The sequence below is a fragment of the Rhinopithecus roxellana genome, chromosome 4, assembly GCF_007565055.1.
Source record: "Rhinopithecus roxellana isolate Shanxi Qingling chromosome 4, ASM756505v1, whole genome shotgun sequence".
NCBI classification, from domain to species: domain Eukaryota; kingdom Metazoa; phylum Chordata; class Mammalia; order Primates; family Cercopithecidae; genus Rhinopithecus; species Rhinopithecus roxellana.
The window spans coordinates 28,538,916-28,556,561 of NC_044552.1; the positions used below are offsets into that span (position 1 = coordinate 28,538,916).

The 17,646-nt window shown below is 41.5% G+C and overlaps 1 protein-coding gene and 1 long non-coding RNA gene across 8 annotated transcripts in view; one reads left to right on the forward strand and one right to left on the reverse strand.

Annotated features, from left to right (window-relative positions):
• The window catches only part of ANKS1A (ankyrin repeat and sterile alpha motif domain containing 1A), a 201,027-nt gene that overhangs the window by 66,046 nt on the left and 117,335 nt on the right, over positions 1-17,646 (forward strand). For 6 of the 7 annotated variants that reach the window (XM_010389623.2, XM_010389622.2, XM_010389619.2 and 3 more), the window contains exons 2-3: positions 13,710-13,790; positions 17,103-17,259. In XM_010389623.2, coding sequence (XP_010387925.1) covers positions 13,710-13,790; positions 17,103-17,259 — 238 coding nt within the window. The remainder of the gene's footprint in view (positions 1-13,709; positions 13,791-17,102; positions 17,260-17,646) is intronic. The other variant, XM_030928261.1, reaches the window with a different exon arrangement.
• Positions 4,162-5,158, reverse strand: LOC115896829. The gene is made up of 3 exons (XR_004056716.1): positions 5,033-5,158; positions 4,390-4,436; positions 4,162-4,309 (listed from the first exon to the last, which is right to left on the reverse strand). It is a non-coding gene; the product is annotated as an uncharacterized LOC115896829 (long non-coding RNA).

Below are 17,646 nucleotides of genomic sequence, written 5' to 3' on the forward strand. Positions count from 1 at the left end.
TCAACGCGGCTCCACAGTGATCCCACACTCTTCCCGCTGTTTGCAATGCCCTTGCTGTCCTTTTTCTTGCTAATGGCATTCCATTCATCCATCATCACTTTACAGTATACTTTTTTGTTTTCATGTCTCTGACATCCTTTAGGACAGGGACTTGGTCTTATTTATTCATTGTAAGATGTTTAGAAAAGCACAGCAGCCTTTCCTCTTCTTTTTCCCTCTCCCCATAGTGCCAGGTACTTACTGTGTGCTTGCTCCTTGGGAAGGGGGCACAAGACAGGCACAGTGCCTGTTGTCATGGAGCATGCACTGTAATGATTGTTTTGCTCACTGAGTAAATACGCTGAATGATTCACCCTTAGAATCAGAATTGTGGACTCTAGAGGCCATTTTCATAGAGTTTCAGCAGTTTTGTGCCTTCTTTACAGTTGTGCAACAGAAACAATCAATGCTCAAGTGTTAAGAAGCCACTAATAAAATAAGTCAAATTAAGTAAGATAAAGGCCCCCTAAATAATAGTGAAGGCACTGGAGAAATAAGGCTTTTAAAAATATGATGTATATGTTAATCCTCATGAACACATCCTAATTACAGCAGAGAACTCTTGTAGTGTTGTCCACTTTGTGGCGGTGTGCTTCTCAGGCTGTCCTGTCTGTGTCCATATTGGAATGACGGTTTCACACTGTACTCATTCATGTACTGTTCACTATCCACCTTTCTGTTATGAGGATTGAGAGGGAGCCAGTGCCTCGCTTTCCCAGGATAGCCATAACTTAAAATAACAATCCTTAGAGCAAATGTACACGGAGGTTTCAAACAATTCGTCATTGCTCTTGGGAAACCTGTGGATTTGTGTGTGTGTGTGTGTGTGGTATTGTGTGTGTGTGGTATTGTGTGTGTGCATTCAAATTGCGGACAAGAAACAGAAGGGCTTAGAACAGAATAGTGAGAAGGGCAACACTGGATGTAACTGCTATGTTTATCCTGAAGATAATTGTCCTTGGCAGGATAGAAGAAGGAACTCCTTGCTGGCTTTGTGGAACAAGGAGGCCATCCTTCCAAGTTTCTCGTGTGACTTGTGTCACATGTGCAATTAAAGTGGTGTCACCTTTCTTGCTTGTGTCTCTCTTAAGAGACAAACTTTTCAAAGTCACTGCTTTGCAGAACATGTTTAAACACAAAACCACAAGGTTCCCAGAATTATAGATTTCATAGTTGACAAGGGTCTGCCCACCTGTCACGCAGTGTCAGCATCCTTTCTGCATCGGCCCCACTGGAAGGCCGTTTGTGCACACCTGATTCCCTTCCTGGGAAAGCAACCATTTCCAGTTCTTAGTGTTTTCTTCTTCTGGTGTTTCTTCCATATTTCTGATTGTTAGGCTTATGCTGTTATTTCTTTATTTAAAAATTTTAAACATCCTCTATTAGTCACTGTTAGCCTTCTTACACTCTCTGTCCACTGCCTCCCCCTTCATCCTTCAAGTATATCACAGCTTTTAGTTACATCAATATTCAATGCTTATGTTTATGTTATTATGACTGTTAGTATTATTTACCTGCTGAGCCAGTTATGCTATAATTCTGTTTTTTCTTGTACAATTAATTAATTTTCTTCCCGTTGATTTTCTGAGTTTTCTTTTTTCTTTATTCCTTTTTTTTTTTTTTTTTTTAGACAGTCTCTTGCTCTGTCGCCCAGGCTGGAGTGCAGTGGCATCAGATCTTGGCTCACTGCAACCTCCACCTCCCAGGTTCAAGCGATTCTCCTGCCTCAGCCCCCCCCAAGTAGCTGGGATTACAGGTACCTGTCACCACACCCAGCTAATTTTTGTATTTTTTAGTAGAGATGGGGTTTCTCCATGTTGGCCAAGCTGGTCTCGAACTGCTGACCTCAGGTGATCCGCCCGCCTTGGCCTCCCAAAGTGCTGGGATTACAGGCGTGAGCCACCGCGCCCGACCATTTTCTGAGTTTTCTACGTCCAGCTTATTCTTACTTCCCAAATCACAACTGTAATTTTTAAGTATTCTTTTTTAGATCCTAGGCAGATACATCAGTTGATCATGTTAGTTTCGTTTCCTCCTGCAGATTCCCCCCTAGATTCCCAGCATTCTCCAGATATGGTCTCTAGGCTGCATAGCTGATTCCCTTCACCCCGTTTCCTGGATACCCATCTTCCTCTTTCTCGGTTTGCTCATTTGTTTGGTAGAGCACATCCTCCAGTCACTTCCTGATAAAAGAATGTGTGGGAGGTAAAGTTGGAGACCCTGCATGTCTAAAAATATCCATTCTCTTTTTATACTTGACTGACTGGAAGTCATTTCACCTCAGAATTTTGAAAGCATTTCTCCTTTGTCTTATGGCTTCCAGAGGTGCTATTGAAAATTCTGGTGGTGCTTAATTCTTTGTATGCAAGCTGTTTTTTACCTCTCAAAGTGTGTTCTCTTTATCCCATTTATTATAAGATTTCACAATGTGACTTTTAAAAATTTCTTATTCATTATACTGAGCACAGGATGGACTCCTATAAGCAGAAGTTCAATTTAATAATTTAAATAATTTAAATAATTTAAATTTAATAATTTAATTTCTTAAATTATTTCTTTGATGATCTTTTTCTCTCTTCTCTGGAACTTTTGGTCCTCGAATTTTATCTTTCCTATTTCCAACCTCTATCTTTGGTTCTACTTTCTGAGAGATTTATTCACCTTTATCTTCTGGATCATTATTTATATTTTTATTTATATTATTATTTTTAATTTCCAAGAACTTTTCACTGATCCTGTTTTTTTGTTTTGTTTTTTTTTTTTTTGATGCTATTCTGTGATAATAGATTTTTGAGGTTTTATTTGGCTCCTTGTCTCATTTCTTTGAGTCATTTTTTTCTGTTTATTTTGTGTTCTGTCTTTTCATGTTAAAGGCTTTTCCTCAAATGTCTGGCAATCCTTGGTTGTCACTTGTATTAAAGCATGAGACACTAAAAAGCTGGTTGGATGTTCTGTGTAGAGGTGGGAAGAGATTGTCAAGGATGGGCTTTATATTAGTATTATATAGGGTTATGGGGGAGGAGCACCCCTGTTTTGTTGAGAAATCCCCCAAAGCCATCATGTGTTGAACTTTTCTGTGGTATCATTTGTTTTCTCCAGGAAAGAATCCCTCAACTTTCCTGTGTGGGGATGGGAGTGGAGCTGCCAGCATTCTGGAAGCCAAGTGGGTTAGGGAGGCTGGGATCTCATCCTTCAAGATAGAGACTTTCATTCAGGGCCTCTGATTTCAGTACAGTTCCTTCCCCTGCCTTCTGCTGTTCCTAATATTCCTGCATCTAGATCTGAGCTGGTTCTTACAGAATAAATCAGCCTTCTCCTGTGTAGGTAGAGGAGTGATAGTCCCTGGCTGTCCTGGATGTGACAGCAAACCTGGTGGTATAACACCTCTTTATACAGAATTTGTATTAAGTCCTGGTTTTCAGCCCCTCCCCATCCCTGGCCTCCTCTGCCACCTGGTGCCTCTAATCCCTGAGCCTTCCCAAGGGTATCTGTGTGAATTGGAGTCCCCTTCACGGGCTGCAGAGATTCACTTTCTCAGCTCTACTAACTTACCTACTTTTTATCTTTCAAAAAGGATCAACATTTTATGTTCAGTTATCTTCTGTTCCTTTCACCCTTTTTATTTAACTCTGGTTTTAATGGGATTCAGGAGGGAGCAGAAATAAAAGTACATGCTCAGTTTTGCCCAGTTAACTGAACTCTTTTGGCACTGTTGTGGGGCTTTTGTGTCTGACTGTTTCATGTCTGTGTGTTTTGTCTTCCCTTGAAGATTACAAGCTTCTCTGACAGTAGGGATGGTTTCATAGACTCCTTGTATCTCTCCTTTTACCCTCAACTGTTAAGTATGTAGAAAGCATTTTAGGAAGGATGTGTCAAATTCATTTGAGTAAGATGAAATCTTTTCTAAATTAGACTGATTTGAGAGAGTGTTTCCTTGTGTTGGAAAACTGCCAGCCCTTCCTGAGGTTCAGAGATAAATCTCCCTTTGCAAGGATAACCAAAAGAAGAAAACATTGAAAGTTTTTGACAGAAAAAGGCTGATGAGACAAACTCCTGTTTAGACCTTATGATTTAATGAAGAATTTTTGGAGAGTTGCCTAGGACCTCTCTTTCCCCTCGAGTTTATTGCTCCCTCTTTACAGGGTCTGTGATCCAGAAGGCCTTTATCTGACTTGATGCTTTGAGTCGTTGACCTTGACCCACAGAGATGCACGTTGTTTCCTGTAAACATTCAGTGTCAAGGGCCTGGAGAAACTGGAGGGAACATGCACTACAGTCAGATGTGGAATTTTATTTCTGTTCTCATGTAACCAACTAATCAGCAAGTCATTTGAACTTCAGTTTTCTTACCTGTGAAATGGAAATACCAGTATCTGTTTTCCTTCTTCATAGTATGCCTGTAAGAGCCAAGTATGGGTAACATGCATGCAAATACATGTAAACATTTAGACATTGTCACTTTAAGTTATTTGGTGTATAACCATGGTACAAACAAGGATGGGTTTTATATAACATAGGATTTTGGGTTCCTGTCCCTCATATCAACCTACTGACCAGACATCTACATATGGGAGTCAAAATTCATTTCAGCCTCAACAAATTCAAAATAAAACTCCCTCCCGCTCCCTTCTCTTCTCCCCTACCTCACATCACCGCAATCACAAAACAAAGCAACCCTGGTTTTCCTCTAGAATTCTCACTACTCACCGAGTAGCCTGATTCAAACAGCCGCCACTGCACCCCAACCTGCATTTGACAAGGTCCTGTCTTTTGTATTGAATCTTATCCTTTTTTCTCTGTCCTCTTTGCACTGCTGTCATTTAGGTGTTCACTTCATGCCTGAATTACTAACTTCATCTGGGCTCCCTGGATAGTCACACACTTCTCCTAGTGTATCATTTACACACCCTCTCAGCATAATGATGAAAAAAATTCTGAAATATGTCAGGCCATCACAACAGTATAGTGAATAACAAATGGACCATCTGAGTACCTGCCTCCCAGCTGTCAACAGAAGGATTTTTCTAAAACACCCATCTGATCATTCCTTGCTTGAATCTCTTCAGCGGCATACAGGACCCTTTCTGATTTGACTCTGCTGGCCTATTCAACCTTGCATTCACCATGCTTCCAGTTGTATGCTCCAGCCACTCATAGTTACTTGCAGGTGTCCCACTTTGCTGAGACTACTTAGGGGACAGTGAATTTGGATATTGCCTCTTCGTTTCTGCCTGGCTGCTTCCTCCTAAACTTTAAGTCTCAACTTAAATATCTCCTCTTCTGTAAAACCTCCCTGTTCCCATTTCCCTTAAGCCAGTTTGTGTACTTCCTTCCCAGAATGTCACACACTATGTAGTATTGTCATTTGTTTACTGGTCTGACTTCCTCACTGAACTCAAGGGTAGGGACTGTCCAGCACTGTGGCATCAACATTTATTGGACTGAACTGGATTGGACAGTCTTCTGGCCCATTGAGATACCATTACTTGTCTGTGTAAAGTAATATAGTAGCTGGGCCACCACATGAATCATGTTTACTGCCAGCTAAGAGCCACTTAGGGTATCATTTGGTCCAGAAATCTGACCTCACACACATGAAAGTGGCCTGGGCACTTTGGTTCTAACTTATGGTTCTTCTGTCTCTGTTTTACGTATAGACATCTCAGATGCAGTGTTCTTGTATATCCCATCAAGAGATTTTTGCCATTCTTAATGGATATAAATGTACTAGGTTTGTTATACAGCATAGAGACCATGTCACACTGGGGTGGTGTTGGTTCAGGGTTGGCAAGAATCTGATCTGGCAAGAGGGAATGAGCAGGCTGCTGAAAACTGAATGTTAGAAGTTGCACCCTGGTGGCCCTGGGCCAATTCCTTACATAGTGCTCTGTTCTTGGAAACATGAAGGATTTCCCTAAAGGACTTATAATATATGGTATGAATGAGCAGAATAAAGAATTCATTGTGGTTCAGGATCAGATAGGATAAATGTGGTGGAAGGTGCAGTGGATGATCTGGAAGATCTGAGAAGGGTGAAATTAATATCAGCCAGTGTAATCAGGAAAGGTGTTGAGGATCAGGGGACATTTGAGTTGGGCCACTTTCTGTACTCGACAGAATAAATATCCCATTTATCTTGTTTTTGCGATTCTTAATTTGATTTCACAGAGTCTTTAAGCAATTTTACCTCAAGTTTTCGCTTGAGTTTTGCTGGGTCTGAAGAGTGGTAAGTAAATTTAGCTCTGAGTGTTGATGGATTTTTGAAATCAGGTAGGAGGAACCCTGATTCTCTGTTAAGAGACTTAGTTTCTGATCACCTCAGTTTAGACTTTAGAGCCTGCGCCTCCTCTTGGTTTGAAAATGCTCCCCTTTCCTTCAAGTGTGAACTTTACGTCCTCCTCGGTTTTTTACCCTGGGCAGTGAGCACTAATAAGTGCTCAGCGGATGCCTGTGGAACTGAACTCTCCTTGGTGTCCTTTGTAATGTCCTCTGGCATCTCTGTGGGCAGAGCTCCCTGCTACTCCCCTCTCCAGCCACATGTCAGGCACGCTCCTTCCCAGGGCTCCTGTGTTTGATGTTACTCTGCTTGTCTACCTCAGACACCCTCACGGCTCTTTACTTTCTTCAGATCTCTTCTCAAAGGTCACCTTCTTAGAGAGGTCTTTCCTGATGACCTTATCTCAAATATCACTCATTTCCTTTTTATCCCCTTCCTTTGCTGCCTCTGCTTCCTTTGCTCACTTTTGGCCCTTATCACCACATAGGCGTCATAGGATTTATTTGTTTGCTTATTCACTCACTCTCTCCCTCCTCCTAGAAATCAAGCTTCATGAGGGCAGAGACTTTGTCTTTTTCCATCGGCATCTCCAGCTCCTAGAAGGCGCACTTCACATGTCTGTTGAATACATGTGTGAGTAGCTCCACAAACAGGACCTCATTTGACACCTTCACCAAATAGAGTGGGCTGTTTCTATTCATCAAAACCTCCAAATCCAGCACAGCGCCCAGCATGTCTACACATACAGTCAGTTTTTAAAGGAATGGAGAGAGGCCTTTGAGGGGGGATTCAAAAGCCACAGGGCCTCACCAGTCATATTCTTCCATGCCCTCCACAGTGCTTTAGATGCCATCCCAAAACGTAGGTGCCGCCGAGGCGCATAGGGCAAGGCTTGCTGTGCTTCAGCATCATGTGAAAGCAGGTAAGCTTTTTTTGACATGCTAGGCCTCTCAATACTATTATACTTGCTCAAGCTTGTAGAAGTTTCCATGAATGATTTAAGTCCTGGGGAGCCCATCACAGTAGACTTTACAAATGCAGAGACAGTGCTGTGGAGAATCAAGTGAATTGTCCAAGATCAAAAAACGTGACAAGTGGCAGAGGCGAGTTTTGAAGTCAGGTCGGCTAACCGCAGAGCCCACGCTCCTAACCTAGGTTCCATAGCTTCATCACGCATGCTTGCTGTGACTGCTCCAGGACCCATTAAGATCAGTCTGAGCGTTTGTCCTGCAAGTCATGAGCAGCTATTGCATTTCTGCACAATCTCTACAGGTTAAACTTTGCTTAGGAATCTCCTAGGCTGTGGTTAAAGTTGTTTTCCCTGGTTCCTAGTGCATTATATGCTGCTTTTGTTTGTCGGTGAGTAGCCCTCTGGTGCTTACAGTTTTAGAAAACCTAATAGGACAGCCGTGATAGGGAGGAAGACCTAGATTGTAAATAACTCTTTTCTTGAGCTGCCAAAAAGGAAGAAACTTGGGTGGAGGGGGATGTTACTACCATCCTGTCTGAAGCTGAAATTCCAAACAAGGAGATTATAGTTCTCCATTTTCGTTTAGATTTTGTTTAATATGTTCCCCAGTCCCCAAAACTTCTAGATGGGCTTTTGAAGGAGAAGGTAGAGAAAAAGAAGGAAAAAAGACCTCTTTGGTTGGAAAGGTTGCAGCTTTTTGCAGTGAAGTCATTATCTTTTTTCCTTTTCTGATTGTTTTAGGGAAGTTTTAGTGCTGATGTAGGATGTCCAAACTTAATCACCTTTAAACCAGTCATGGAGGCAAAAGCTAGAAAATGATGAGAGGCTTGCTTGATCCTGCCTTTTTGTTAAAATCAAAGGCAGTTTAAATCTTAGTTTCGGGGTTCCTTGGGGACATGGACTGAGAGGGCTGAGATAGTTGAGTTCTAATAGAACTAAATTAGTTGCCGATAGGCCTGCACTCTCAGCCACTTTAACCGGTCTTAGTATTTCCTCTTTCTCAGCTCCTCTTAGTTATTCTAGTCATCTTGCTGCTGAATTATGCCCACTACATATTCGCTTCACATTGTCGTTCCAGTTAGATAAGACAGTCCTTGTTTGGCCAAATGCCATGAGCTCCATCAAAGAGAGTTTTTGATCTGCCACTGATTTGGCATGTGATTTGGGGCAAATAATTTGTTTTTAGCTTCTTAGTGTCATCTGTACTGTAATGATGATATTTCCTCTTGTGTGGCAATTTGAAAATAAGTGTGACAACTGCACCTCACAGATTTTCCAGATCCATGTCACTTGCCGTCACCCTGATCCATTGTCAGGCACAGTCATATACTTTTTGGTTTGGAAAATGAGATCATTGTACAAATGTGTTAGAGATTTAATTGCATTTAGCTCCTTGTTTAGAAAGTGCTGTAGAAGTTCAGGCTTAGTGGAGGATGGGGTATCATGATATCCCTCAGGCTCCTCACCTTGTCTTTACCATCCTTAGTTGGCAATGAACAAATAGCCTAGATATCAAAATATATGTAACTTGCTTTGTAAAAATTTATTTTTAATTGACAAAAACTTTATATATTTGTTGTATACATTATGATGTTTTAAAATAGCTATACATTATAGAGTGGCTAAATTGAGCTAATTAACCTATGTATTACCTCACATATCATTTTTATGGTGAGAACACTTAAAAACCAACTCTCGGCCAGGCGCAGTGGCTCACGCCTATAATCCCAGCACTTTGGGAGGCCAGGGCAGGCGAATCACTAGGTCGGGAGATCAAGACCATCCTGGCTAACATGGTGAAACCCCATCTCTACTAAAAATACAAAAAAAATTAGCCAGGCATGGTGGCATACGCCTATAGTCCCAGCTACTCGGGAGGCTGAGGCAGGAGACTCACTTGAACCCGGGAGGCGGAGGTTGCAGTGAGCCGAGATTCCACCATTGCGCTCCAGCCTGGGCGACAGAGCGAGACTCTGTCTCAAAAACAAAACAAAACAAAACAAAACAAACAAACAAAAAACACCAACTCTCTTAGTGCTTTTTTTTTTTTTTTGAGATGGGGTCTCGCTCTGTCACCCAGGTTGGAGCACAATGGCATGATCTCGGCTCACTGCAACCTCTGCCTCCTGGGTTCAACCAATTCTCCTGCCTCAGCCTCCCGAGTAGCTGGGATTACAGGCATGCGCTACCACACCCACCTAATTTTTGCATTTTTAGTAGAGACGGGGTTTCGCCATGTTGGCCAGGCTGGTCTCGAACTCCTGACCGCAGGTGATCCGCCCGCCTTGGCCTCCCAAAGTGCTGGAATTACAGGCATGAGCCACCACACCGGGCTGCAATTTTTAAGATTATAATACATTGTTACTAAGCATAATTGCCTTATTGTGCATTAGATCTCTTGAATGTATCCCTCCTGACTGAAATTTTGTTCCTTTGACCAACATCTCCCCAACATCACCCCCTCCAGCTCCTAGTAAACACCGTTCTACTCTCTGCTTCTGTGAGTTGAACATTTTTAGATTCCATATGTAAGTGAAATTATACAGTATTTGTCTTTTTGTGCCTGGCTTATTTTATTACCATAATGTCCTCTAGGTTGATGAATGTTATTGCAAATGACAGGATATTCCTTCCTTTCCTAAGAAAAATATGCCATTGTTTATATATACCACATCTTCTTATTCCTTTGTCCATTGATGGACAGGTAGGTTGGTTCCATATCTCAGCTGCTGTGAGTAATGCTGCAATGAGCATGGAAGTGCGGATATTTCTTCCATGTACTGATTTTACTCCCTTTGGATATACCCAGTAGTACAATTGCTGGTTCATATGGTAGTTTTAGTTTTAATTTTCTGAGGAACTTCGTACTGTTTTCTTTAAATGGCTGTACTAATTTTTGTTTTTACCAACAGTGTGCAAGGGTGCTCTTCTCTCTACATCCTTGCTAACACTTAGCTTTTGTCTTTTCGGTAATAGCCATTCTAATAGGCATGAGGTGATCTATCATTTTGGTTTTAATTTGCATATCTGTAATGACTAGTGATTTGAGCATTTTTTCATATACCTATTGGCCATTTGTATGTCTTCTTTTGAGAAATGTCTTTTCAGATCTTTTGCCCAATGTTTCAGTGAGGTTATTTGCTTTCTTGCTATTGAGTTGTTTTCAGTTCTTTATATGTTTTGGATATTAACCCTCTTAGCAGATGTATGGTTTGCAAATATTTCCTCCCATTCCATAGGTGGTCTTTTTACTCTGCTGGCGGTTTCCTTTGCTGTACAGAAGCCCACTTTTCCTACTTAAAATGTATCTTAAGATTGTAAACCTAATATCTACATGCTCATTAAAGTAGCTTGTCACCCATATACAGCTGTGTTTTATTAACATTTTGACTTTTTTTTCTTCTTTTCCTTGTGCACAGACGATTCCCCCGTTTCTTTTATAATATTATTATTATAAAAGCACTATGTAAATAGATTCTCACTGTAAGTGTTTTAAACTGTGGTAGAATACAGAGCGCAATAGGAAAGTCTGTCTCCATCATCTGCAGTGCTCCCTAACACACAGATTTCCTTCCCCAGAGGTGAGCACAGTCAGCATTTGGTGAGTGCTCTTCCGGTCACCATCCATTTACAGCGGTGTGTATTATACAATGACTTCTTCTGTTGCTTTCTTGTGACACAGTATGTCTTGGGAAATCTTTCCATGTCAGGACTTAAAGGTTCAATTTGTTTTCTTTCCTTTGTTATTACTGTTGTTGTTGATGGTTATGTAGTATTTTATTTTTTATTTTTTTTATTTTTTAATTTTTTTGTAGTATTTTATTTTATGAGTATACCTAATATTTTACTGCTTGCCTATGGATAGACATTAAGTTTTTAGTTTTTAACTCTTACAATGAAGCAATCCTGTACCAGCATGTGTCTTTGTGCACATGTGTAAGTATCTCTGTTGGGTAGTTGCCTGTAAGTGGAATTGCTGCCTCAAAGTGGATCCTATTTTTGGTTTTGATCAATGGTGCCAAATTATCTTCCCAAAGGAATTTACCAGTTTAAACTTATACCAGTGGTGTTTAAGATTGCTTGTTTTCCTAATCTTTAGAAACACTTGATGATGTCATGATGTTCATTTTTGTCAATGAATGCTTTAATTTGCATTCTTCTAGATTGTGTCTCTGTAGATCTGACCTTGTCTACTTCCTGCCTTTTAGCAATTCCTCAACATTGCCGGTTACTTGATGGTATCTTTTTACAATTTTCTTGGTGTGAATCTGTCTATAGCTATCTGTGTAGGGTGGGATATCTTTTCTGTCACTTCAGAGAACTTTAGGCAGGAGGTAAACTTGTGCACTTAATCTACTATCCTGATAAATTTCATCCTTTCTGAGCTATGACTATAATATTTACAATTTTGTTTCTTTTTTCTCCTTAACATTATGATCTTTTTTTCTTATTACATAGCAATATAACTGGCATATGATATTCTACTCTGTACTGTAGTCACCATAATTTGTCTATTGATGCCTATTGCTAAAATTTTACTTTATTATTTATTTATTTTGAGATCGAGTCTCACTTTGTTGCCTAGGCTGGAGTGCAGCGACACGATCGTGGCTCACTGTAACCTCCGCATTTTGGGTTCAAGCAATTCTCCTGCTTCAGCCTCCTGAGTAGCTAGGACTACAGGTGCACACTACCATGCCCGGCTAATTTTTGTATTTTTAGTAGAGACGGGTTTCACTATGTTGGTCAGGCTGGTCTCAAACTCCTGACTTCAGGTGACCCACCCGCCTTGGCCTCCCAAAGTGCTGGGATTACAGGTGTGAGCCACTGTACCCAGCCAAAATTTTATAAATAATATTGCTTCCAACACTGAGCATACAGGCTCTGGGCTCAGATGGTTTTACTGGTAATTCCTTGTAATTTTAGTGCTCTGTCATTGTCTTTTTTTTTTTTTTTTTTTTTTTTTTGAGACACAGTTTCTGTCTGTCTCTCAGGCTGGAGTGCAGTGGTGTGATCTTGGCTCACTGCAACCTCCAACACCCAGATTCAAGCAATTCTCCTGCCTCAGCCTCCTGAGTAGCTGGAATTACAGGAGCACGCCACCATGCCCAGCTAATTTTTGTGTTTTTAGTAGAGACAGGGTTTCACCACGTTGGGCAGCCTGGTGTCAAATTCCTGGCCTCAACTGATCCACCAACCTCAGCTTCCCAAAGTGCTGGGATTATAGGCATGAGCCACCACACCTGGCCTGTCATTGATTCTTCAATATGGAAATGAGTAGACAGCTGCCCAGCTGACCTGTGACCTAAACCTAACACTGATACCATCCAGTGACAATAGCACAAAAAGCAAGAACTTTAAACCAGCCTCAATTATGAATATAGATTCTAAGTAATCTACTCTTAAATAGATGCTCTCAAGTAGAATTATAATGGAAATGGCCAATTAAGTTTACTCCAAGAATGGCTTAATATTAAGAAACCTATTGATAATAATATATTAGGTTGTTAAATGTGAAAAACTTATCTCCATATATGCAGAAAATACATTTAACCAACTATCTCTAATAACACTTTTTGGAAAAAAAATAGGATACTTCTTTTACAAGTTACAGAGTATCTACCTCAAACCATTGGAGGCATTTTTACTAGAAGCAGGAACAAAACAAGTTTGCCCTCTGCTACTTGATATTCTTTTAGAAGTTCTAGCCAATGCAGTAAGGTTTGCAGAAACAGAAATAAGAACTAAGGCTTTTAGGATTATTTGATATTATTTTAGAAACTCTGGTCAATGCAGTAAGGCCAATGCAGAAACAGAAATAAGAACTAAGGCTTTGAGGATTAAGTAAGGTAACATTTCAACTTCCCTCCTATGGTGTTTTTAAGTCAGATAAGACACTGTGATTATAGATTCTGTTATTTTTTTTTTTAATTACTAATAAGACATATTTACAGAAGAAAGACAAAATCGTCTCTTTCATCTTAAGACACATCTCCTGGTGCTTTTTTGATCTTGGTCCTTGCTCAGCGACTCATCTTGATTATCTGATCCGTGTTGAGGTCTCTCTCAAACCTTCAGTCACCAGCACAGGAGTGGGTGCTCAATACCTGTTCTGTCTTTGATGACCTTTCAGTGAGCTGTTTTTGCAGTCATGGGAGTACTAGAAGAAAAAACTCTTAAGCGATGACACCGTTGTCTTGACACTTAACTCTGTTTAGCAAACCATTGAAGTGTACCCTCAGTGCTATGCATCTCTGCAGTGTATAGCTGCTGTACATTATCAGGAGTCATTTGGAAGTAACTGGTCTGGTTGAACACCACACAGAAATCTTTACTAATTAGCTAGCTATCTCTAACTTTGGTTTGTGACTCCAGTCTGTGAAATCTATGTCTCTCTCTCTCTCTTTTTTTTTTCCCTGATAGCATGTGGAGAGGGCCAAATGTGAACTGTGTTGACAGCACTGGCTACACACCCCTGCACCATGCTGCTTTGAATGGCCATAAGTAAGTATCAATGTACTGCATCCCTGCCCTCACCCTACAGAACCCAGGCCTTCACGTTGCCTTTTCATTTTCTAGAAAAGTTTGCTGGCTGGGCTTAGTGGCTCATGCCTGTAATCCCAGCACTTTGGGAGGCCGAGGTGGGAGGATCACATGAAACTGAGTTTGAGAGCAGCCTGGGCAACAAAGCAAGCCTCCATCTCCACACACAAAATTTTTTTTTTTAATTAACCAGGCGTGGTAGCATGCCTGAAGTCCTAGCTACTCAGGAGGCTAAGACAGGAGGATTACTTAAGCCCCGGAGTTTGAGACTGCAGAGAGCTATGATTGTGCCATTGCATTCCAGCCTGGGTGACAGAACAACCCTATCTCTAAAAAATGAAAACAAAACAAAGGTTTGCTAAGCGGTAGCACTGAAAAACAGAGAAAAACAAACCTAAGTTCAGTTCATTCAGGATTTCTGTGTCTTTCTTTCATGTGTTATTTAAACATCCTTCCCCACCCCACCCACCAAAAAATCTTTAGCCAAGAGTTAAGTTTTACCTTTTCTTCTGCTTGTTCTTTTCCCCTCTGGAATGTTCCAGTGCTACGTAATGTTCTAGGTATGATGATCAAATTTGGGGCAGCCAGAACATAAAGGGGCGGGAATCTATTAGGTAACTAACTGCTCGATAAACTGAAAATAGATTGAGTGGTCATGAGAAAGCTGTCTTTGGTTTCAATAGTTATTTATTTACTCTCTCTTCTTGCCTGCCATTCTTTCCTCATAAAATTAGCCCTGTACATAAGAACCCTTTTTAAGGGAAAAAAATACATTAAATGGCCTATGTAATTCTCCTGAGTATAGAGAAGTTATTAGGAACTGGGTGGGATTTGTGTGAAACGTTCCGTGGAAAAGACATGCTTTGGGGAGAATTTGAGAGAGAAGGCATGGGCTTAAGTGATTGGGCACTGCCTTTCAGATTGCTCAGCAAAGGGGCAGGCATTGTCAGGGAGCACAGTGAGTGGTTTTGCCAGGATGTCAAAGAATGTAAACCAGAGTGTAACAAAATAGAAGGTGTTAAAGGAAAACAAGTACTATAGGCAATAAGTAGCAGCAGTGTAGTTTTTTTGTTTTTGTTTTTGTTTTTTGAGATGGAGTTTCATTCTTATTGCCCAGGCTGGAGTGCAGTGGCACAATCTCAGCTCACTGCAACCTCCACCTTGTGGGTTCAAGCAATTCTCCTGCCCCAGACTTCTAAGTAGCTGGGATTGCAGGCACCTGCCACCACACCGGGCTAATTTTTGTATTTTTGGTAGAGACGGGGTTTCACCATGTTGGTCAGGCTGGTCTCAAACTCCTGATCTCAGGTGATCTGCCCGCCTCGGCCTCCCAAAGTGCTGGGATTACAGGCATGAGTCATGGCGCCCGGCCACCAGTGTAGTTTTTTTTTTTTTTTTTTTTGAGAAGGAGTCTCGCTCTGTCACCCAGGCTGGAGTGCAGTGGCCAGATCTCAGCTCACTGCAAACTCCGCCTCCCGGGTTTACGCCATTCTCCTGCCTCAGCCTCCCGAGTAGCTGGGACTACAGGCGCCCGCCACCTCGCCCGGCTAGTTTTTTTTTTTTGTATTTTTTTAGTAGAGACGGGGTTTCACCGTGTTAGCCAGGATGGTCTCGATCTCCTGACCTCGTGATCCGCCCGCCTCGGCCTCCCAAAGTGCTGGGATTACAGGCTTGAGCCACCGCGCCCGGCCACCAGTGTAGTTTTTATGAGGAGGGATTATTGGAATCATTTTAGATTTTGCTGAGCAAAGAGCTCCAGAGCCCTCACCCCCTTAGAGTATTTTGTGTCACTTGTCCAATATTTGACCCACCCTAATTGACTCCAACATACCAGAAAGAGGCAATGGTTGTTTCCTTCAACATTAAACATTTCTAAAGTATACTGAATATAATCGTTAAGTTAAGCCATCTTAGATATAGCTAAAAAGAAATCTATAGAGAACACTGTTCCCATATATAGTGGGGTAATCTGAATTAAAGTGAATCTTGAACTTAAATGACTATAGTTTGTTAGCCAAGTTCATTTCCAGATGCTGTTTCTATTTAAAGTGGGGATTTTCTTTGACCTCACATTCATACGGATAATTATATACTGGTATCTGTTTAATTAGTGCTGTCACCAGGAAAAAAGTTCCTCTTTCTGGGGATATCAAATGATAACATATGTGTCTGGCTTGCTTTTGCAGTAACTTTTTATTGATTGATTGATTGATTGATTGATTGATTGATTGATTGATTTTGAGAGAGAGTCTCGCTCTGTCGCCCAGGCTGGAATTCAATGGCGCAATCTCAGCTCACTGCAACCTCTGCCTCCCGGATTCAAGCAATTCTCCCTGCCGCAGCCTCCCGAGTAGCTGGGATTACAGGCATCCACCACCACACCTGGCTAATTTTTGTATTTTTGGTGGAAACTGGGTTTTGCCATGTTCGCCAGGCTGGTTTTGAATTCCTGACCTCAGGTGATCCACCCACCTCGGCTTCCCAAAGTGCTGGGATTACAGGCGTGAGCCACTCTGCCCAGACTGCAATAACTTTTATTCTGCTTGACCTCTCTGCTTTCAGCACCTACATCACTAAATGCTCTGAATAATGTGGTGAATAATTATATTTGTCTTGTATGATTACTTTTATGTAAATTCAACACCTGAATGATGTTTAAACATCATAAACAAGGAAACAGGTTTGGACAAAGAGTCCAAACATTTTCTTTTTTTTTTTTTTTTTTTTTTGAGATAGAGTCTGGCTCTGTCACCCAGGCTAGAGTGCAATGGCACTATCTCGGCTCACTGCAACCTCCGCCTCCCAGGTTCAAGTGATTCTCCCGCCAAAGCTTCCCAAGTAGATGGGACTACAGGCGCCTACCACTGTGCCCGGCTAATTTTTGTATTTTAGTAGAGATGGGGTTTCATCATCTTGGCCAGGCTGGTCTCGAATCTGCCCGCCTCAGCCTTCCAAAGTACTGGGATTACAGGCTTGAGCCACCGTACCCGGCCCAGATATTTTCAAAGTAGTAGAAAATAGATTACCAAGAAAGCCTAAACAGAGAGGTGATGAGTCAGTATAGCATGGCTCAAGGTGGTTCAGCTGCGTATCATCAGCTGTACAAGTAGCTCATGGAATAAAAGGAAAAGCCTGGGCGGTGAGCTCAGGTAGAGACACAGGAGCCAAATGAGATAAATCTGTGAAAAGGCTTTGTGCCATACACGTGTAAAGAGCCGTTAGCTGGAAAGACTCCCGAGTTCTACCAACTCATGATTGATTTTTACCTTCTAGGGATGTGGTCGAGGTTCTTCTGAGGAACGATGCGCTGACCAACGTGGCTGACTCGAAAGGCTGCTACCCTCTGCATTTGGCAGCTTGGAAAGGAGATGCCCAGATAGTGCGGTTGCTCATCCATCAAGGGCCTTCACACACCAGAGTCAATGAACAGGTCGGAAGGAAGGGAGACTTTCCTCCCTCCATTCACCTATAGCCAGATGTGGCAACCCCGTCACCATCTTAGCCCCATAATTCAAATCTCAGAGAACCAGCTCTTCATTTGTTTTTTTGATAATCAGTTCCTTAGCATGGAACCACCTCTTCCATACCCTAAATATGACTCCCCTCTTCCCAGTTGTACTCTTCTTAGTAGATGTTATACTATGAGGATGTATTTTATATGCATTTGACTCATGCATATTTGCAGTAGTACTAGAATAAAAAATGTATACACAGTCAGCCCTTCGTTTCCAGGACCTCCCCATAGATACCAAAATCCAAGGATGCTCAAGTCTTTTATGTAAAATGGCAAAGTAACATTAGCTCTCTCTGTCTGTGG